Source organism: Protopterus annectens, chromosome 6.part0 (assembly GCF_019279795.1).
Source record: "Protopterus annectens isolate FY-2018-M chromosome 6.part0, PAN1.0, whole genome shotgun sequence".
Taxonomy (NCBI): domain Eukaryota; kingdom Metazoa; phylum Chordata; order Ceratodontiformes; family Protopteridae; genus Protopterus; species Protopterus annectens.
In genome coordinates this window covers 1,141,626,392-1,141,649,513 of record NC_056737.1, presented here as the reverse complement: position 1 = coordinate 1,141,649,513, position 23,122 = coordinate 1,141,626,392, and the positions used below count along the sequence as shown (strand labels likewise).

Below are 23,122 nucleotides of genomic sequence, written 5' to 3'. Positions count from 1 at the left end.
TAGTGCATATGCTAGTTTTTTGCAAATGGGCAAATAAGAATAATTCTTTCCAGTTAAAGTGTTCATATTACATTGAAAACAGTGCTTTGGGTGGAATTGATTCAAATTTCATTATCAGTTGTGCTGTTGTGCCTTAGTCTGTGGAGTGTGTACAAGCATTTCTGTTCCCATGGATATCCAAAGACTTCCTAACTTTGTTTTCATTCGCCACCATCTATGGACGCAGATCCACGTTAAGTGGGATACAGCTGAGATGCTTTCTAGTTTAGGTTCACTGGCACACCAGGGTACTTTTGTTGATGCCGTTGACCATTTTTATGACCCAAGCTTGAGCCCCTGGTTATCTGGATGAACTGATTGCACAGGCTGCCATCATTTCTCCCTTCCCTGGCACAGGGGGTCTAGGTTTTATGCCGGAGCTTGAGCATCAACAAGGGGGAATGAAACTGACTTTAGATGTAAAGGTTTATGACAGACTTCAGAGAACGTATGCAGAATCCTAAATCTTCCCTGGGATATTTCATGATCCAGTTGGAGGAAACAAAAACTGTTAAACACGGATTTCCTGAGGGATGACCCAAGATGGAACATGACTACAAAGTCTATAATAAGCAGCAGATCAGTTTAGCCTTTCAAGAAGTTCTGAATATTTCAGATCCCTGTAGTTCTGAAACTTTGACCTTTGTACATGTAAAAACTTCATTGATATAATCAGTCCTAGCACTTTAATTGTAGGTCATACCACACTCTTACAAAGAAAGCCTGGCATTCTGCCATTGGGAAGAAATATCCAGGGAATTGTTATGGCTAGGCTTGTATAGGCCCCAGGGCCGATTAGCCCAGTACCAATCTATGAACCTATATGTACATGAAACAGTAACTGTAATGGAACACATTTTGGCATAGCCCCTTCTTGTAGTCATGTTTGACATTTATAGAGCATTCAAATTTATTATATATGAAAATATGTATACATAATTCTATGGACCAAGCTTCAGTAGAACTTCCCCAAGGGACATAGTCTGGAGTTCTGTTGTGTTGTTGTGAAGAGCTCCTGCGAGGGAGGTGTATATGGGCAGTGAAGGCATTTGGTGTATATATTTTTTTGAACTTTGGTTCACTGATAGTAACAGTGAAGTAGTCCATGACCAAATCTACTTTTTCCTCTCATGATTGCTGCTGTTAAAAAAATACTGCTTGCATCTTCAGGAGCCATAATCCAGATGGACCACATGATCATTCCCTTTAACCAAGTGACATGATAGCTACAAGAGCCTACATTTTCTCACCATTTGTACTTTTATAGCAGCTATTACAACAAAGTGCCTGTTTTTTGCCAAACGTACAGTTTTTGACCAAAGGTGTGCTATTGTGCTTCTGTTGGTCATACTCCTAGACAGGAGCGTCGCTGGCTTTTTTGGCTTCATATTCCTAGAAAGGACTATCAATGGCTTTTTTGGCTTCTGGCCTTGGCATTTCTTTTTAGTATAAGTGTACTTTTAGTTGCTGCGAGTGCTGTTTGAAACTCTGGGCTTTACTTGTCACATCTTGCCTAATGTAAGCATAGCCAAGGGGGCAGCCAGAGGCAGAAAAGTCAGAGGAATGTGAAAGATAAAGCTGTATCGTAAGACAGGAGGACATGGAATAAGGGATAGAGTCTTTGTTTAAGAAATCCAAAATTAAATCCTCTTTGGAGCTCATTTGTTAAGGTTTTGCATCTTCCTTACAGAGATGAGCCTAGGGCTTCATATGTGCCGGGTTGATAAGTTTCATGAGTAGGTTTCTCCTTGGGACCTTATTCCTGGGAGACTTTAATGAAACTGGTGTAATCACCTGGTTTAGGACACTGAAAACAGATGCAATTATCTGATTTAGGACTTGGAGTGAGATTTGTTAGCCCCAATATTTCCTGAGCATTGCAAAATGTTTTGCTTTGCATTCATCTCCATGTACATATACACCGCCGTTAAAAATAAAAAGATTAAGTGCCTGTTTTTACTTTATATTGGAGTTTTTTTCTTCAGGCCTGTGCTGCAACACAGTCATCAGTTATGGACATAAGATGTCATTTAAATATTTTTAGTTATAGCAGCAGCAGTACACCAAAACATTTAATCATGTAGCTTAAAAACTAAAAACACTGCAACTGTACTGTGAAGGTCTTGATATTTAGTGCCGATACATACCTTTGGAATGAATGGATGTTCATTATCATAACTGTTGCAGCAGTTCCTTACCCACAGTGATTTAATAAAGGCAGACATCCAAACTGCAGGTCCGTTTTAGCTGAAGCTTTCACTGACATCCTAGCAAGCATAGCTTTTAGACCAGTGTTAGGCCAAATTGTAGCAGATGAGGAGATGCTCCCACTTCTGTTTATTTTTACTGTAGAGAAATGATCGGTCATTGGGTCACTCTGTGGCTCCCTTCGAGGTGACTTGTAGAGAATATGAAATAGCCAGTTTGGGAGCATACAGCTTAGCTAATTGTTAATATTGTGTTCATTATTTTCTTTGTGACTGTTAAATCTGTTTTGGAATGTAAATTATGATTTTACCAATAGACTTTTTAAAATTTTCTGAGGTACATTGCATTCACAGAAAAATCCTGTTTGTGTGTGTGGGTGTGGGTGGAGAGTGTGAGGGTGTGGGTGGGTCTGCATGTGGATGTGTAAGCAATTTCTGGTAAAGGGTTTGCATGCACATTGTCTTCTGTAGGAGAAAAGTATCAAGTCTCCTGTGAGCACTATGCGACTTTTAGAAAAAACACTTGAAAAGTATTTGAGCCTTCCTTGCCCAGCCATCTATCAGGCAAGCCACCTGTCTCCACCTTGCAACAAGAAGAGTGGAGCAGCCGTAGAAGATAACTTTCAGAGAGACTGATTCTGTAGAGAGACTCAGCCCAGGAAATAGACATCCTAGATGAGAACCTCCTTTGCAATCTGTCTGTCCTCCATCTGTCTAAAGGAGAGACCTGCTTGCCTTTGTCCTGATCCCTCTAGTTGCATCAATATGGTTCTTCCTTTGGCTGCTACTGCTACCTTGGCCTCAAAGGGTGGTACTGTGTGACAACAGGGCCAGTGACATTTGCCAGGTACCAGCAAAGGGCATCCAGTCCTCAAAAATCATGACTGCTCCCCTACATTTGAATATTGTTAAAAATTGCAATAATTCTAATAGAACAGAAGATCTTTTGAAAAGTTTTTCTGGACTATGGAAAACTAAAACTCTGCTTTTCCATCAAAAAGGTAAATCAGATGCCTGAAGCCAAATCATATACATCTTTGCAAAACTTCCTGTAGTCAAATATAAAAGAAAGTGCCAGTAGAGGAACACATCATAGTTTGATAGCAGATTAAGCTTCAACCTGTGCAGCCCTCTGTGTGCCTTCATTTTCAGAAAGTCTCCATGTGTAGACTCACCAAAGTTGGACCTTGAAGGGGAGGACATGGCATGTTCCTACCAGTCTTCTTCACCCCATGGTGTGCAGCACTGATCGTGAGAAGACTGTTTACTCTTCAGGCTGCCTGACAGAGGGCATCTCCTCTAGCATCAACATAAATCTTATGAGGAAGCATTTGAAGTTGGATCCAAGAGCCCATTCTTACTGAGTTTGAGGATTCCTTTGAATAAGCATTCTTGAAATTAGATTTCTAGCCACAAGGTGTGAAAAGCCAGACATTTGTTACATAATACAGGAGGATTTTAAATACCTGTAAAGGAACCTACTGGCCAACTGGATGATGGTTTTCCTACAGTCCACTGGATTTCTAATCTGGATCCAGGCCTTACTTCACCGTGATAAGAAGGGTAGGCATACCTGTTAGCCTGTTGATATAAGTAATCTGAGCAAAGCATAAAATAACAGGGTGACAAGGGCCAAAGAAAACAAGACAAATTGTTTTTTTTTTTTTTTTAATATATAAACTTAGAAAGTCGCTAGAAATAAAGTGTATATCACTTAATGACTTCAGTCTTCTAATTTGCCATTTCTAGGCCCCCTACTCTCTAATATTAATTTTTTACTAACAAGCTCTACATTCAGCCTGCTACTCCTCTTCACTGATCCAGTACACCAATGATTCTACTCTAACTCCCTCTTTGCCAACCGTACTGACCTTCACTCCCACACACAGACTTAACACCATTGAACAATGGTTAATCAGTAACCAACTCATTCTTAACCCTAAGAAAACAAAGCTTCTTTTCCTTCCAAAGTCTATATCCATTCTTAAAACTTCCTCCAGTCTCTCTTCCCTAGACATCATCATCATTCATGCTGACTCCCATACTAAACTTTTAGGAATCCCAATTGATGATTAACTGAAATTTGATCATATCCAGCAATCCATCAAAAAGAACACTCAATAACTGTTTACTGTATAGAAACAAAAAATTCTTATCCATCACCTGTAGGACATCTCTTGCTCAAGCCTACTTCGTCCCTGCCTACTCTAAGCTTCCCCTATATTTACCCAACTACAAGCAAATTTTTAACCAAACTTGAACAAACTTAATAACCAGATAGCTAGATTTGCCTCCATCTCCTCTTACAAATCCCATCACTGCCTTGCCCTTAAACTACAGTGGCTTGAATTCCCTAAACTACTCCAACTTTCTCAGCTACAGCTGACTCACTTTACAAACTTGAAAACTGTCCTCCTCTGCCCACCCTCCTATCCCTATACAAACCTTCTTGGTCTCTCCTTAGTGCTGACCAAATGCTACTTGACAAACCTACAGACCTAATAAAACAAAATGTAGATTACTTTATAAATGCTGCATGTCTCAAACTTGGAACAAACTCCCAACTCGATCCATTTCAGAAGAGAATTGAAACACTACCTTGCTAACTCCACCTCCTGCACTTGTTACCACCTTACCTAATACATAGTCCCCCACTCGTCCATCTGTAACAATTTCTCCTCTCCTTCAGTTACATAATCTTTATAATAACTAGTACTGTATTACCTTAGCTATGCCTCTGAGCAGTTTGTTTGTTTGTGTCTTTTGGCTTTTCCTGGTTAGGGGTTGCCACAGCGGAACTCCGGTCCGCTAATGATTGGCAGTTGATTTTTACGTACCGGCTTGCCAGGCCTGATTCACAACCTTCAACGAAGGTACGCCCATTCACGCATGTCTCCACGCAGAAGACGCTCTAGCTGAGAATCGAACTGGACAGCGTCTTACTGTGAGGCGACAACACTACCGCAGCACCACCGCGGGTTTATGCCTCTGAGCAGTAATATACTTAAATCTCATGTTCTTCTCCTTAGCTACTAAGCATCCCACCCCCCCTCTCTCTTAGTTATGTTTTTCTCAATCTCTTGATTCTCCTATGCATCCCCCCCTACTATTTAACCCTTCTATTTAATGCCTCCTCTTCCTCTCTACCAACTTGGTGTAATCATTAAGATATATTGGGGGCTTACTTTTCTGTTAGTGCAAATCCACAATTTTTCAACTGTTCTTTTTCCAGACTTTGATCTTTTGTTAACTTCCATTATGGCAACGATGTATGTAGTTCTGTATTCATATTACCTAAATGTAACTTTGTTATTGTCATTGTTGTTTTCGTGTGGAGCTTTTTTCCTCGGGTTTCCATTGAAAATGGGACACCAGCCCAGCTGGACTAACCTGGTTAACAGAAGACAAAGTGCTGAAGTATCACATGCATATTAATTATGAAGGTGAGATAAAACAGCACATGTGGAAGCATATGTCCTGGAAGAAAGCCTTGAGGATAAAGTTAAGTTTGGCCACCCTAAAAGTTGTTTAGGCTGACATACAGTTAAAGGTGCCTGCAGTGTAACAGACATTTCCACCAGATTGGAAGCCACTGGGATGGCCTTTGGAGATGTGCTTGAATTCATTTGCAGAGTGAAAAGGGCACCTGTTGGATGTTTCTTTGGACAAAGACTTGTCACCTAGGCCACCCTTATGGAAAGTTTTTAAATTCTTAGAGAAGGGTCAGGGTTAGTGAAGCAACATATTCACCCTCCAATCCCAAAGTGTAACAGGAATTGTCTGAGTACCAACCATTTTACAAAAAAATGAACTAGAGTTGAACAGTATGAACAGGAAAAGGGATATGTATGCTGTGTTTGGCAGAAGGTCGGGGGTTGAGGTGGGCATCTCTTCTTACCCAGCAGCCCTCCTTTTCTCTATTGACTTTGCCCCATCTCTTATCCTCTTGCTTAAAGGGTAGTTCATCAGGATGTCAGGTGAACAAGAAACATATCGCATGGATGCAGAGTAGAATTCTGCTCTCTTCTGATTTATGTGGATACTCCTGCCCTGTAGAATTAAGCTGGGTTATCCCTTTGTGGATGCCTGTGCCCCTTAGAATTAAGCTGAGTCCCCAGTTAATGTGGACATCCTGCCCTCTAGAATTCAATTCCTGTTGCCCCTTTTGGATGCCTTTGTCCTCTAGAAACTGGTTGCATATGATGCAGTGGAAGAAGGATGGGGATTCTAGTCCAGGCTTTTCTTATCCCTCAAGGAGGGCAACCACTGGAGGCTAATTTTTAGATCTGTCCAAATTAAACAACTTTCTGAAAGTCAAGAAATTCAAAATGGTCACCCAGCAAGCTGTACTCCAATTTCTTAGTCCATGGTTGGGAGGGGTCTGTTTGGTCAGCTTAAATCTGAGCAATGCCTACCTTTGCATCCTTATTTACAAGGATCGCAGCGTTTGTCACATTCAGGGTGTGAGACAAGCGTATCCACATTTTCTCTCCCCTTTGGCCTCCTCTCAGTGCCAAGAGTGTCTGTCAAATGCTTAGCCCCCTAGAACATGGGACATTAAGCAGTTATCTATCTGAACATAAATATTAATCTGATAGCCTTTAGTGGAGAAATGGACAGCATTTTTGCCTCAAGTGTTGCAAGCCTAAACAATCTGGGCTTTTTTTCTCAACCTCACAAAATCGAGCCTTAAACCAGAGATTGACCAGGACCTTCCTGAGAGCTTACCTGGACGCAGAGAAGAGTGGATATCCTTTATTTTCTGTAGTTAGTTATTTCTTACTCGACTTTGGCTCAAGAGGAGGAGGATTGCAGCCTGGAAACAGATGAGGGCATGAGCCGACTTGGCCGCTGTCCTTACTGTGCTTCGGCTAGGCTTCACATGAGAGAGAACCAGTGTATGTGCTGAATTTCCTAAGTGGGTACTGTTCATCACAGAAGAGAGTTGTCCTGGTGGGCCAAGTAGGTGGAAAGAAGTCTATGTAACCCTGCTGTCCTGCTGGAGAAGTGCACCCTAACCATGGAAATCTCGGGCAGCATGTGGGAAGACATATTTGGCCCAGCTGATGGTGAGTGTTACTTGGAACAAGGAAATGCTGCATAATCCTATAAAAGTAAAGGAAATTATGACAGTTGTATTAGCCTTAAAGGCTTTCATGACAGAATTGATAAGGACTTGGAGAGTCATTGCAGGCAATACCAATCAACTGGTTGTACAGGTAAGCAAGGGGTGGGCCCTATCTCTTGCCTTTTATTCATGCTGACCCTAATGATCTGGGAAATGACAGCATAAATGCTTCTGTTGAAATCATCCTGCATTCCTTCAGGCTGGAATGCATTTGCAGACATTTATCAGTATCCAGAGCAGATGAATTCAGAGATGCTTTCTGAGTTCTATTAGAGAGGATCCCTCCACATACTTTTTTTACCTTGCAACAACCATCAGGTCTAGGTCTTTAGCTTCAAGCTCTGACGTCCGAAGCCCTGGAAAGCAGATGCTTACCGAATGCCATGGCAGAAGCATCTGTTGTGCACCTTCCTTTCTTTACCATTGCTGTCAGGGACACCACAGTGCAAGGACAAATAGGACCAGGGTTTTGCTATTTGCCTCCATTGGCACCAGCAGTTGTGGTTCTCTGTTTATCCGTATGGCCCAGGTAAGGCCTTTCTTTCACCACAGTACAACATGATTCTGATCCGTAAGAATGGGGAATACTCGTGCATCTAAATTTCAGGACCGTAAGTGCCATATGAATCCCTTTATCCTGATGACCTTTTTCAAGAGGCTGTCCTTAGTTTAACCATAATGAGAACTTCTGCCATTTGACTTTTTTTTTTTTTTTTTTTGTAAAAGGCCTCCTGCTTTTTTGCAAGATCTTAAGTGCTGCAGTACCTATTTGAGTTTTTAGTTAAGAATTTTTTCTTACCCCCTCAGTTATGGCATACCTTTCCACTATTGTGACATGCCTCATCTTAGAATTACCCTTGTTAATTCACTGCTTGATGTAGCAGTGTGCATAGCGGCACTTCATTTGAAGTTTCTTAAGGGGTCAAAGCCCCATCCTTAGGACGTTTTTTGTAATCCATTGACTGCCTGGGATCCTTTGATCCTCTGTATCATTGAAGTCCTTACCCTGGAAGACTGTCTCTTTGATGGGAGCAACTTCCGCCAGAAGAGTGTCTCCCATGTTAAAGAAAACCTTATGTTATCTTTAAGATAGGGTCAGTCTTAGAACCAGACCTTCCAACCCCAAAATATTGATTGAGTAGTTAGGGACTGGAGAAGTTCATTTTGGGATTTGGCATAATGGTTATGGTGTTTTCCTCACTGGGACAAAGTACAGGGCTTGATCCTAACTTTTGAAAGGGAAATTTGATGGGCTTAAAATGGCCTGCAAAGGCAGCCAGGCTAGTACCTAGTCCATTGTCTCTGTTCAGAGATGTCCTTCACTCACTACATATTCACTAACATAAGACTGCTTTTCATTGCACAGTGTCTAGGTCCAGTGATGTGATCTAATTGTATTCTGCACTCATCTGGCTGATGGTGTATAATACCACCTTTGTATGTACCTTTCCAAACATTCAACACAAATCAAAGGCCCATGATGTTTACTTATTAAGAAAGTAAAGGGCATAAGTCTTAAACTGTGCAGACTGTTGTGTACAGAGCCTCAGCAGACAATATATTGTCAGACATGATGCACATTTGAAAGTCCAGTCGATGCATAAACACCCACTTGAGGTATAAATTTCTTTTGTAAAACAAATAGAACATGCTAGAAGTTAGATATGTATCCGACAATACCACTTCTTTGGAGTAGTCTTTTTCCACATAAAACAAAGTACTTTGCAAGTAGTTTGGGCGAATGGATGGATAACAGCAAATTCCCCCATGGTTTAGCACCCTTGCCCATCATGTAGAGGGGCAACCTATAAACATTCTACTCATTGTTGGGTTATTTGTACTTGGTATAAGAGCTAAAAACTTCATGGGAATGTATGGCTGTTTCCAAAGATCTTTGCAGACCCATAATCTAAAATACCTGTGAACTGCACATTTTTCTGAGTCTAGAAACAAAACATTATAGTGCTTATTGGGTTGTACTCTTGTGTAGAAGCAGTCAAGACTACAGTGTTTTTCAGCCCAGGGAATTTGTGTGGCTATTTTAATGCATACAGAAAATATGGACTGAAGTTCAGTCTGGATATCCAGTCTAGAAGCAGAGCAAATGTTACTGCTGCCATCCTGCAGGGATGCTTTAACTACCTCTCTTCTGGTATTCCTTTCAGGTACTCTTTGCAGATAAGGAATCCTGCTACAATGATGGTTCCTAATATGAAGATGCTACAGTTGTGTGAGCAGCTCATCTCCGTGTCCACCGGGGACAGACAATAAGCCTTATGGCCATGTCATCACTCCCCTTACCTTCCACATGCTTTGGCTGGCCTACTTGTTGAACGCAGATTGCCCGAGTCGTATTAGGGAATTCATCCTGTTATGCCACATGAGCCATGAAAGCCTTTTTAAAGTGTAGACTGTATAACCACCGGGAGGGTGGCATAGTGGTTAAGGTGTTTGTCTTGCAAGCACAAGGTGCAGGGTTCGAGTCTCGCAAGGGATAATTGGCTAAGCTTAAAATGGCTCGCAAGGGCAGTTAGCTTAGTACTAGTCTATGAACCTATGAACAGCAAATGTCAGTGTTAACAGGTAGTGCGGCTGTGTTATTTTACTGTTTAGGGATGTGTAATGTTGAAGCTTGCAAGTACTTTCACGTTGCCTGAATATTAAAGTTCAAGTCTAGATCAGTCTTGACAGTAGTTTTCCTTCTCTTGTCCATTAGTTTTTGTCCTTTGGATTTCTGAGAAGACTGTCCTCTCCATACGTAATCTGGAGCCTAGTCGGTATGAGGAATGAATGGACCATCTGCCTCTAGAATGTGGAGTTTCTGCCTCGAGCAGGCAATTTGCTTCTTTCATGCTGTTGTCCAGTAAGGCAGGTAAGAAGTAAGCTTTGTCTTAAATCTTTTGTAGTGGTATTAGCACCCTTTAAGTTTTATTTATCCTACTGACTATTGTAACCTGATTACCATTTTGTATGTTATATTTCTGGCCATATTTAGTAAGCCCATTGAAAGTGAACCCATTTAAATTTCTGTGCAACAGTAAGGTTATACAGAATCACTTTCTCAAATTGTAAAATGTTCTGTATTTTACTGTCTGATTTGTAAATGACTTCTCATTATAGGAGTAAAATTCAGGCTTTGATAGCTTCCTTTATTTTTATAAGTTTTATTCTCCTTAATTGCTGGTAGTACAGGATGCGTTTCTTGGCGTTGCAGATTTTCTTCATATGCGCTGAATGTTTCCTGTGCGTCTTAACAGGAGATGGTTTTATCTGTTTTTTTTTAGCGTCTATTCCCTTTCTTCCTAGTTTTCCCATTCATCAAAGGGAAAAACGTTTTTTGGCCTCCTGTAATGTCAGAAAAGTGCTTACTTGAAAATGAATGTGCTTCACCTCAGGACCCCCTCCACAAAAAAAAAAGTAATTAAAATGCATTATACCATATTCTTGTACTAATTTTCAGACGTGCGTATTCAGTGATCATTATCTGTTTGCCTTTAGCCTTATCCTACCTAAAATACTGTAAGTAATGAATAGTTAATTTTTAAATACCTAGTTTTAATTCTTGTGGCCTTTGCAGGGCGATTGACTTTCATCATTTGAAATTGCCTGATTGAGTCAATAACAGTTACGATGATGCTGAAGTGAAAAAAAACATCTTTGCAGTGGTTTGTTGTCAAGCTTGCTTGATGTTTATTGTGGTGGTCTTGCTGTTATTTTGTGGGGTATTTGCTCTATCTAGATTCTTGACCAGAAAGAGTAACTGCAGTAATCTGTGGAGTAATTTCACTTTTTCGTGATGTTTTGCTGTTTAGTCTAACCTTTACAGTGTGAAAATATTTATCCATTTATCAACTAGAGGTTCAAAAATTTTTGCTGTCTTTCTTTAAACTGTTTTAATTTAAATGCTGAACATTTTTGGATATTGGTGGTGTCCAACTTAAGATGAATGTACTATGTTAGAATATAAAGTCATTAATCTTGGGCTTGAGTTGATGTTAGTAAAATGGGAAAAAAAAGTATATTAAATATTACCAAACGGTTTTAAGAAAAGATGACCCTTCCCTTCACTCAGTTGTAGTGGCAGGTGATTCCAAGACAGAGTTCCCAGCTGTTTATTGATGAAAATCATTGTTTTTATTGGTATTCTAAAACATTTTAAAGAAGTTAAATAGAGAAATGTTTTCTAAAGAATTTTTGGCCTTTTCTAAGCCTTTTAAAGGATGAAGTTTTGTCTGCAGAGATGGTGTTTGTAACAAGAATGCATTTTTAATTGGCATTCACTGGATATTGCCATTTATTATCCCAGGATATTTCTGGCATTGAACAGTTTATGGAGTTTGTTGTTTAATAACTGTGTATGTTGATTGTTGCCACCTGTGCACCAATGTATGCTAACATGATTTGGTATAAAGAGAAAAAATATTTCCCTGCTGAAGTTTATATCTCAATTCTTGGATGACATTTATTTTTATTGTGGGTCAGTAGTGACACTTTTTTAGATTTGTTTTTTTTTTAATGCATTTTTTAAAGAACATTATGACTTTTTTCAACTTGCTTGTAATTTTTCTTATGAGGTATAGTTTTTCGTGTTACTTTTTTAATTATAAAGGGCAGATATTCATGTAATATATACAGAACCAACATTTCAAACTCGCATCTGCATTTTTACAGTTGCCACCCTTTTAAGAAAAAATGTTTAGCATAGTTTACTGTAAGGACAGTTAGACTACACAGATTACTCTCTGAAGTTGTCTTTTGTGGAGGAAATAAACTGATGGATATGCTCACAGGTAGAGGTTACCCTGTTGGAAGATATTTTCCAACAGGGTAGTATTGCTTCCTACCATCCCTATATTGTTGATATCAACAATGTAGGGATGGTGGGACGCAATATTAGATTTAAACTTATAAAAAAAATGCAACCCAGGTGCCACCAACGAGATATTTATTACCAGTTTAAGTGCTTTCGTTCAATGGAGAACTTCCTCAGAAACTAAAATCCTCCATTAATGCTCTACTTTTATAAGAGAATTGGTGCCAAAAACTAATCAACCCATATTTAAAGTTATACACACATCATTAAATGCAAAAAAACTTACATATAATGAAAAGTAAACCTGATGTCATCCAAAAACAGCAAATATGATATTTTTATCCTTTGGAGAGGTAATCAGGAAGAATTGGAGAGTTTTTTTGGGTACTTGAATGATTCTGCTGATTTTTTTAAGGGCATTTTGATTACTTAGCATTGTTTTTGGGGTGTGTGTGCAATCAGGATGCCCAAACGGATCTTTTTACAGAACAATGTACTATTGGTGATGCTGCTGGTGGAAATGATGGTTCACAGGTCAACTTTACCATGTTGCTGGGCTGTACGAGTCAACTAAAGGATCGTATGGATGCTTCAGTACTGTTACTAAAAATGTTGTGGCTGGAAATGACTGTAATAATGCTCGTTCTGTTGCTGCTGAAGCTGTTAATGTGAGTACTGCCACTAGGGTCTCTGCTACTAAGGCTGTCTCAAAATGGAGTGCGTGGTGTGGAGTTAAATACTTTGAATGGCAGGCTTGTCCCTGATGACTTCAGAGCATGGTTTACATCAAAATACACTTTCTCAGTGCCACCGGCAATTGATGCTTCTGGTGAGAGTTAAAATGGAGCCGTTAATGACTATGATCTTACTTTCCAAGCCAAAATGAAAAGGTTCGAAAAGAGTTTAAGACCTTGCAAATGGACAATTCATTTCTTGGTTTTTGTATTGCCAATAAGCATGTGCCGAGGGGGTTGAGAATGTATAAGTATCCTAATGGTGTGGTGGCTGACTCGATTTTGCACAATGAATTAGTGGAGTTTTTTGACCGTTGTGGGTTCGAACTAATGGACATCATTATGAGAGAACACATGGCAGATGAAGCAGTTGGAAGGAGAAATTGCCAAACTGGATATGGAAATGAAGAAGGGCTTGTTTCCTGAGTTCTCTGCACAGTTGGCTAAGATTTTGTAAAGGTTGAATAAAATGGAGGAGGCAGCATATTAAAAGAAAGCAGAAAAATGTTTCTAGAGACAACAGAGATTACTCTGAGAAAATGGTCTATCCAAAAACCCCATGGCACTAGGCGTTCATTGATTGACCAGACAGATTGTGAGGACGATGATCATCAGATGTCTGATAAAAATGGCCAGAATGACCATTTTTTGGATGTGGGGGTGCCCAGGAAGTTGAAAAAGTTGGAAGAGAAGCGAGACAAGCAATGGACTATAAAGGGCAACCAATGGCGAGCAGAGGATTACAATTACAACTACCAGCACTGAAACAGTTACACTTCCCGGTTTGCTTACCCCGTTAAGGACCCTGGATGACTATTTTATTGATGAATTGATCGTGGTTGAAGTTTCAGCTTATGGTAAGGACATTTTTGCAAGAGGTACTGTTTTTGACTTTGGGGGTTGTATGATATACAAATTACTCCAGTTTGGACAAAACATCTGTCTATGGAACTTTATTTCAATGTGGTGGATTACTTGACTGAGTTAAGAACATACACTAGAAAACTGAATTTAAAATGTTTCTATTCTGACAGTATGATGAGTGGGTCTCATGGTTAGCTTGGTAGGCATATTGTTAACTCTTTCCCCCAGTTGCACTGTTCATAAGATTGTATGATAAAACTCTTTGTGAATGGCACAAGGCATATAAAGCCAGATTGTTTAATCTTTCTAAGGAAGAGAGAGATGATCTACATATTCTGGCTAATGACAGGAATATTAGGGTGATGAAATCCGATAAGGGGGAGGTGTGGTGATTATTGGATTACTTTTTATATTTCTCTAAAAAGATGGAATATTTGAACAATGGGAATTTTTTTGTCAAGGTTTCTCGTAATGAAGGAAAAAGGAAAATCTATACATCAAAAAATATATATTAACATATGCTGATAAACAATAAAGTTTAAGTAAAGCCATTAGGATATAGATTTGGTGGCTTGTCATAAAGGGAGTTTTTTTAAACTACTAATTGATATAATTGAGCAATCAATCAATTTAAAATTGGGGTGGGACCTGTGTATTTAAGGAAGGTAACATTTGAGAACTGTATTCTGAAGAAGTTGGTAAATTCGCTTGCTTAATGTAACGTTTTAGTGTTTTGGTGGATGTCAAGTGGATGTGAAGGTTTTGCTGCTGGTTTTTATGGTGTATTACTGTTCGTGAATTCTCTGAATAAACGGTCCATTATAGCTGTGGAATAGTTCTTTATCCTTTACAGCGTGGATTTAAGTGAGTTGCTGTGGTTGAACCAACTGCCGAGCATTTGAACTTCCTGTGCTCACACATCAGTTTAACTAATTTCTTGGTATTGGAGGTTTCTCGTAATGAGATTTACACAGCCTACTATGCAATTGATTTAGAACTAGAGGACATTTTTGTGCCCTATGATTTACCCCCAGAAGTTGAGGGAATTGTTTGTGATTAAGAACTTTAGGATCCCTGTGATTTTTTAGATATCTGAGGTCCACAAATCCATAGTTGACCCACCACTAAGACCAAGTGTGGCGTCAGGTGGGGTGAAAACTGAACCCTTTGCCAAATATGTTGACCTTAAACTGAAATCTTTTGGGGTTAACAAAGAACAATTATTAATGGACTCGTGGCATTTTCTAGAAGCTGTAGCAAGGGTTCCATTCAGTGTGTTTTGGTCAACAACTTTGTGTTTTACAAAAGTGAGTATTTTAAACAATGTAAGGAGTGACGGTAGGGGCTAGATCAACCCCAATTTTTGCTAATATGGTGCTTTGGTATTGGGAGACTAAATATGTGCTTAGTTCATATTTCCAGTTTTTGAATGATGATTCTATCCTTTGGAGAGGTAATTTGGAAGAATTGGAGAGTTTTATTGGGTACTTTAATGATTCAACTGATTTTTTAAGGTTTACCTACCAAGTGGATGTTTTGTCCCTTAATTATTTGGACATTAATTAATACAAAACTTTGGAGTTGGGGCGATATGAATCCACTATTTACCGCAAAGATACATTTTCAAATGCCTACTAACATTATGATGGCCAACATCCAAAATGGCAAAAGAAGAACTTGGTGAAAGGACAGTATAGTAGATTAAGCAGACTGGTGTCTGATAAGAATTTTGATACCGAGATAGTGAAATTAAGCGGGATGTTTAAGAATCGTAGGTATCCCCAGGATTTGTTGGACGAGTGTCTGGCATGGGAGGTTAAGGAGAGACCCACGAGATATATCCCCATTTTACATGCTAGAAAATTGGTGGTTAGTAAGGATGTTTCGCAAGTGAAGGACTCCTCTTTGGTTTTTGTTATGCAGTACAACAGGGATGTTTTTCCTTTGATGAACTGCATTGGGGGCATTGGAACACTGTATTTGGCACACTCTGGTTATTGAACTTGGTTGGCGATTTTCCTAGAGTGGTTTTTAAAAACGGCGATTATATCAAAACCATCCTAGAAAGGAAGCAAAAGGTTGATGTGTCATCTGCTGCCAATTCGTGGATGAAGCGCTGTGGGGTGTGTAGACAGTGTAGATTTATCCTTGAGGGGTCACACTTGGTATCTGTTTTTTCAAATGTGATCTCTATTAAGAGAGACATGATTATAACATCAAGAGGGGTGATTTATATTGTGTGTTGTGCGTCCTGCCCACCTTTTTATGTTGGTAAGACTATTGGTTCTTTAAAAACTAGGATTTACCAACATAATTATGCTATTAAAAAAAGGTAATGTTAATAATGCGTTGTTCAAACATTCTGTTGTGAAGATTTTAAGAAATTCTCCTTTAGTGTTTTGGAGAAAGTATCCACATCTGAAAAGGGTGGAGATTGGGAGCTTAAAGTGGAATATAGGAAATGTGTGGCAGATGTTGAATGCAAGTGTTTCCCTGGGTTGAATGAGGTTATTTTTATCAAACCATTGTTAATGTTGAAAGCGCCATCACTTCAGCATATTTTATTGGTTTTATATTCAGCTTTTATATTATATGTTTTGAAGGTTTTTGTTTTCATTATATGTATTGTTTTTGCATTTAATGATGCGTTTGTAACTTTAAATATGGTTTGATTAGTTTTTGACTCCAATTCTCTGTGTTTATAAAAGTCGAGAATTCATGGAGGATTTTAGCTTCTGAGAAAGTTCTTAAACTGGTAGTAAAGATCTGGTTTGTGGCACCTGGGCTGCGTTTTTTTTATTTTTTTGGGTCTACTTGTATGCTGCCAGTCACGTTTTAGTTACTTGGATTTAAACCTATATAAAGAGCAAATATTACTAATATCTTCCTTTAACCACTCAGATGTAAGAGTCTACTATAGTAATGATATAAATCAGTTAAGAGCGTTATCTGCAGAAATTGAAGTTATTTTCCCCTGTTTTTGAATTGTTTTTTTAGTGAAGGTTTAATGCAGCCTGTTTTCCTGAGTGAAACAATCCTGTTAGTATTATGTAATTCTCATTTTTAAAACACTAAGTTGTGCTTCATTGACACTCCATTTCTTTATTGCATTAATGTTTCACTCTTTATGTGCAAACTTGTGTAATTTTATATACGTGATTTCATTTTCGTTTAATTCTGTGTTCGTATGGTTTTCATATTTATCCACGTATCAGCTGACTGTTTTCTATCAACTGATTTGTTTGAGATTATACATTAGGATTTTTTTGTACAGTCTTCTTGTGATGAAGTCAGAGTAAACTATTATAGAAATATGCAAGTTCTTCTGTCCACAAAGTGTATTGTAATTTAACTTGCTTGTCTCTGAATTTTTTGCATCATTTTGGTTATATTATGGTGGTTGAAAGCTATTTTAGTTATTAAATACCTCCTATTTTATCTTTTCTTTAATTGTTTGATAATTAAGAGTTCCTTCATTCTTAGTTTTTTTTTTTTTTTTTTTTGCTTTGTTCTGTTTTATGGGACAGAGACGTGTTTGTAAATGAAAGCAGGTGTAGCATAATGTGTCTGGGAAGTGCTATATAAGGTATGATGACAGTGATTTGATTGATACGAATGTTATCCATAATAGAGGTTTTAAGAGTGGACCTCTCATATGAAATATTACATGGTTGTATAGTGGATATGAGTGGTAAGCATGGTGAAAAAGACCTTTGATTTTTGCTACTTTTAGGACTTAACCCATTGCCTCTCATATTTGTATGGTGGTATACTGACTAAACAAAAGTAGCTAGCAAAAGCACACTGTGTGAAGACAACACTGCAAGAACAGGGCATCTCTCTCTGCTTCATTCATACCATTTGTACTCTGCAGTGAAACTTCTGTGAAGATGGTTTTAATTGCATATGTCTTTTTGGTGACGGCTGTAGTTAAGAGCAAAAGGTGTGTTGTGCTGCAATAATGCACTGGGCATTAAGACCCTATTGTAGCTATTAACTTGGTTTGTTTCATATATTGTATGAAACTGTGGAGCATTGTTCAGTTCATTGTGATGCAGTGCTTTAGGACACACCGGTTTCACTGTAGGCTGTAATAATGACTGGTATATGAACACTTTTTTTCACTCTGCAATAGTTTATTTTTGTGTTACACAGTTTCAAGTATTTGTTCTTACGTATGGTATTCTGCTAAGGTAGTTAACTGTGTGACAGATTGTGGTTTAAGTATAGGAGGGAGTTATTTCTGATCACTTATTTTTACTAAAGTGATCTGTGTATATATAACACTATGTTTTGTAATGCCTTTCCGTGTAAGATCTTTGTGGTTTCAGCTTGGAGTGCTCACCATATTTTAACCATGCATTAGAAGTTTCGTACCTCTTGGGTTAGTCTGTTTTGGATCCACCATCTTGAGGTGTTGGTGCTGTAGTGTGCTTCCACCTACTTGTTAACTTGGTATGCTGGGAAATCTGGCCTGCAGTCAGTCTCATAGCTGGATTAGAACACCTCGGTAAGGCACTCAGCATAGTAATGCATCTTTGTGACCAGCTCTGTCTTTGGGACAGTGTGTCTAGTGTTTCTTCCCTTTCTTGTTACTTTGCTCTGTTTTTTTTCTTTTTTTAATGCTTGTGTTCATTTCTTCATTTAATTTTCACCATTTGGTCAGAGGTTCTCTTTTTAGCACATGTTAAATATCAGTTAAGACATAGGCAAACATTAACAGAAAATAAATCAAACCTTAATAAAATTTTTCCCATTTACAAAACTTGTACATTACATATCTTTGTAGTCATAAGTCCAAAGTTACATAAACTGAATTCCTGCCTTCCCTTAAACCTCACCTCTCCTCCTCCTCCACGACAGTATTTTAAGTGTTCCCAAAATTTCTTATTCCTATGTAATTTGCTCCTTCCCTTTTCTAAATCCCTCTTCTAGTTCTTTTCTGTTTCACTTCAAATACAGTTAGTTTAAACTTTGATTTCCAGTTTCTAGTAATAGCTTTTTTTGGCAACCAACACAATTAAACTGTAATAAGACCTTATGTCTAGGCAACTCTGATCCTATGCCCCAGTGCAAAATTTTTTTCCGTAGCCAGTCATTTGCTTACCAGTAATTCTGATGGAGTACCTGATTGACTTCTTCGAATCAGTCTCCAGAGCTGTGGATGAGGGTAAGGAGGTCCATACAACCTATCTGGACCTCGCCAAGGCCTTTGACACCATCCCCCACTCTGGAATCCTAGATAAACTTACTAAGCTGGGCATAAATCCCTACGTCACTTGATGGGTTGCCAACTGGCTTACTAACAGAACCCAGACTAAAAGTAGCCAACTCCAAATCCATCTCCAGACAGGTGACAAGTGGAGTACCTTAAGGTCCAGTCCTGGGACTGCTCTTGTTTGGCATCTACTTCTCTGAAGTACAGGCCAACACTAAGGGACTCTGGCTAGCAAAGTTCGCAGATGACTGCAAACTGGGAGCCATTATTGAATCCCCAAATGATGTGGCTATTCTACAAAAGGTCCTTACAGAAACAGATGCTTGGTGCCAGAGCCATGGGCTCAAGCTTAATGCCAAGAAATGTGTAGTTATCCCCTTTCTGAAAAACATGTACCCATGAATTACCACATAGGTGGTGGTACACTAAACACCGAAAGTGTGATGAGAGACTTGGGGACACAGGTGGACAGTGGTCTCCCGTTCGAATAACCATATCGCCACAACAGTCAGGAAATCTATGTGGCACACCTCATCACTAAGGGATTTTCATCCAGGAAAAAGGAGGTCATTATCCCGCTGTACTCATCCCTCATTAGACCCATTATAGAGTACAATGCCCCATTTGGTATGTACCTCACAAGACATCTGCAACAACTGGAAAGGCAGCAGAAATACCTCACTAAAAGAATCACAGGCCTAAAGCAGATGCCCTATGCTGATTGTCTAAAAAAAAAAAAAAAACTCCAGCTATACTTTGTGGCATTTCGTCTACTCAGAGGTGATCTCTGCTTAACATACAAGGCCATGTCAAACCCTGAGCTGTTGGACATGCTCCACTTAAAGAAATCCCAATCCCTCAGAGCCACATGCTCCAGGAATCTAAACATTGTCATCACAATGAACAAAACATGCTGGAGGGATAGGTTCCTGACCCAGAGACTCCCCATACTCTGGAATAGACTGCCCATACATGTCCAGCAGAGCACCTCCTTGGCCCTCTTCAAAAGGAACCTTGACAGTTGGATGGGAGGTGAAATTTACCCCTGGGATTACGTCAGTTGCCCTGCTAGGCAGGGGTCCAGGGAAGTAAATCTTGTGGGAAGAAATATCCAGGGAATTGTTGTGGCTAAGCTTGTATAGGCCCTAGGGCCGATAGCCTAGAACCAACGTATGAACCTATGAGTACTCTATAGGAAAATGTTTGAAATCTACCTACTCATTACAATCCTAGAACACATATTCCCAGTTACCTCTTTCTTCCCCATCACACCTCCAACATTTGGTATTTATTTAAGGAAAATGTATTTAAAGTCTGCTTGTGGTATAAAAATACATATGGAAACACTTAATCAAAAATGCTAAACCTTCTGGACTTTGTTGTGTACTTGGGAGTCATGTATGTCTTCCCATTGTTATCTTGTAAAATGCTTTTCCAGTCTCTCTTCCCCAATCTTTTTTAACCTCCTCTGATTCTTATACAATGTTTGATATGCCCTATTTAATTATCCCTTTAATAGCTGCTTTTGTTCTAGATTCAACAAAAAACTTTACCAGAGCAGGTCTTTCAAGATTACCCTATGCCTTTCTCTCTACTTGTATTCTGGTATCAGTCCCTGGTAGGGAAGGCAGTCGCTAGCCTGCAGTCCAAGTGTCTTCTTCGCCTCACACCAGCCTATTACCTGCCGTAAGTATCTTGGTTCCTTTGGCAGTTTTCTCCCGTAAATCCCGGCACCCTTTTTCCTATTTTCTTTATCCCACCTGCAGTCATCCCTTTTGGCAAAATTTCCTTCTCTCATTTTGCCTTGGTTCATAGAATACTTTCTGCCACTTTATTAATACAATATTCTGTATGGTGGTTGTTATCCTCCATTCTCCTTAAGGATCTCTATCCAGAATCCTACTTTTTATTTCATGACCCCCCCCCCCCAAGTTTCATTGTGTTCCTTTTCTGTTTTGAATTATAAAATTCGACTTATTTTATGTATATGAGCCTTAACTGCGCAAAGTACTTAAGAAATTTCAAGCTGTCTTAATGATTACAGGCATAAGTTCTGCCTGTCATATAGCCAGACCTTATACTTCAAAGATGTAGTTATGGTGAGTGCCTTCATATAACCAGCTGTAGGTTCTTTGGCTTTTTGCTTAGCTAAGTTGTTAATATCATAGGTTTATAGGTGTGTACTAGGCTAATGGCCCTGGGGCCTTTAAAAGCCTAGACCATAGAAGTGTCCTGACATTGTGCCGCCCGTCGTTAGTTCCCAGTGCCTCTATCAAGTAGAGCCACTGGAGTGATCCGCTTGAAGATGGCTAGTGAGGTGCTGTGCTTGACACGTATGGGAAATCTGTTCCAAAGCATGGGTAGTCTCTGGGTTATGAACCTGTCCCTCCAGCATGTTCTGATGAATGTGGTAATGAGATTGAGGTCTCTGGAGTGCGTGGTGTGGAGGGATTGGGATTTCTTTAGATGTAGCATTTCTAACGGAGCTGGGTCAGACATGGCTTTGTAAGTCAATCGGAGATCGCCTCTTAGACGATATGAGACAGAGAATAACTGGAGTTTTTGAGTCTGTCCATGAAAGACATGTGTTTAAGGTCTAGGAACCTCTTCGTGAGGCACTTTTGTGACCTCTCCAGCTGTGGCAGGTGTCTAGTGAGGTACATGCCAAATGAGGCTTTATACTCCTGATTGGTCTAATGAGGGAACAGTAAGGAGCAATGATGATATCTTTCTTCCGGGATGCAAAACCCTTGGTAATAAGATGTGCCACATGGAAGGACTTTCTGACCACAGTGGCAATGTGGTGGTCGAAGGAGAGGTTGCTGTCAATGTGGTAATTAGTGGGAACTGAGTTTTTCCCAAAGGGGATGACTACGCATTTTCTGGCATTAAGCTTAATGCCATGGTTTTTGACACCAGTCATTGGTCTCAGTGAGGCCTTTCTGTAGGATGTCTGCATCACTTGGGGAGTTAATAATGGCTCCCAACTTGCAGTCATCTGCGAATTTGTTCAGCCAGAGTCCCTCCATGTTGACCTGGACTTTTGAGAAGGAGATGCCAAACAGGAGAGGACCCAGGACCGATCCCTGTGGGAATCCACTCGTGAATGGTCAGCAGTCTGACTTGAGTCCACTACTTTCACAAAATCTGTGAGCCAGTTTGCAACCCACTTAATGATGTAGGGGTTAATGCCTAGTTGGCTGAGTTTATCAAGAATTCTTGAGTGAGGAGTGGTATCAAAGGCCTTGGCCAGATTGAGATAGGCTGTATGGAACTGCCTTACCTTCATCTACCGCTCTGGTGACTGACTCAAAGAAGTCAACCAGGTTGAGCAGGCATGATCTACCTTTCACAAAACCAAATTGCGTGGGATCTAGAGTTTGGAGATTCCCTACATCCTTGTTAATTAGGTCCATGATGATGCGCTCCATAGCCTTTACATGCCAGACTCGTCAGGCTACTGGGGCGATAATTTCCAGGGTCTGTAGTCGCTCCTCCTTTATGGAGAGGGATGACTGTAGCAGTGCGCCATTCGGTAGGGACAAAGCATGAGGTGAGGCTGTGAGTGAACAGAGCACGCAGGTGCCAATTCCCTTTGTAATTCATGTAGAGCACAGCCAGGGATATTGTCGGGTCCCATAGAAGCTGTATTCTTAGCCTTAGACAATGCCGCTTTAACCTGTGCTGCAGTAATGTTGGATGCCTGGCATTTTTCTAGTATTGAGATTGGTCCTTTGTGGGGAGGAGGGGTAAAATTGGCACAGTCTGTCTGCCGGTATGTTGGCAATATCTGTTGGCTCGCTCAGTATAGGAGGTACCATTGTGCAGTAACTCAGAGCAAAGCTGGATATTGCCATGGAGATTCTTGATATAACTCCAGGAGGCTTTGTGGTTGTTAAGTGTCTGCCGCAATTCTGCCTTCATAGCTGGCTTTGGAGGTTTTGATGAGGGATCTCAGCTTTTTGTTGAGGCTAATAAGGGAATTTTTCCAGTCTTGGGACTTCACCTTTTTCTGCACCAGTTTCTTCCTTCTGTTGTAGAGTTTATTAATGGGAGGGGACCACCAGACTGGCTTCCTTTTTTTGGAGGAGAGCTTCTTGGTTCTGTTGGGTATGGCTA

General features: G+C 39.8%; 1 protein-coding gene across 10 annotated transcripts in view; it reads left to right on the top strand.

Annotated features, from left to right (window-relative positions):
• PKP4 (plakophilin 4) overlaps positions 1–23,122 on the top strand; it is a 3,210,231-nt gene that overhangs the window by 491,489 nt on the left and 2,695,620 nt on the right. For all 10 annotated transcript variants that reach the window (XM_044074755.1, XM_044074756.1, XM_044074758.1 and 7 more), the window contains exon 2: positions 10,091–10,246. In XM_044074755.1, the coding sequence (XP_043930690.1) occupies positions 10,165–10,246 (82 nt within the window). In that variant the 5' untranslated portion in view covers positions 10,091–10,164. The remainder of the gene's footprint in view (positions 1–10,090; positions 10,247–23,122) is intronic.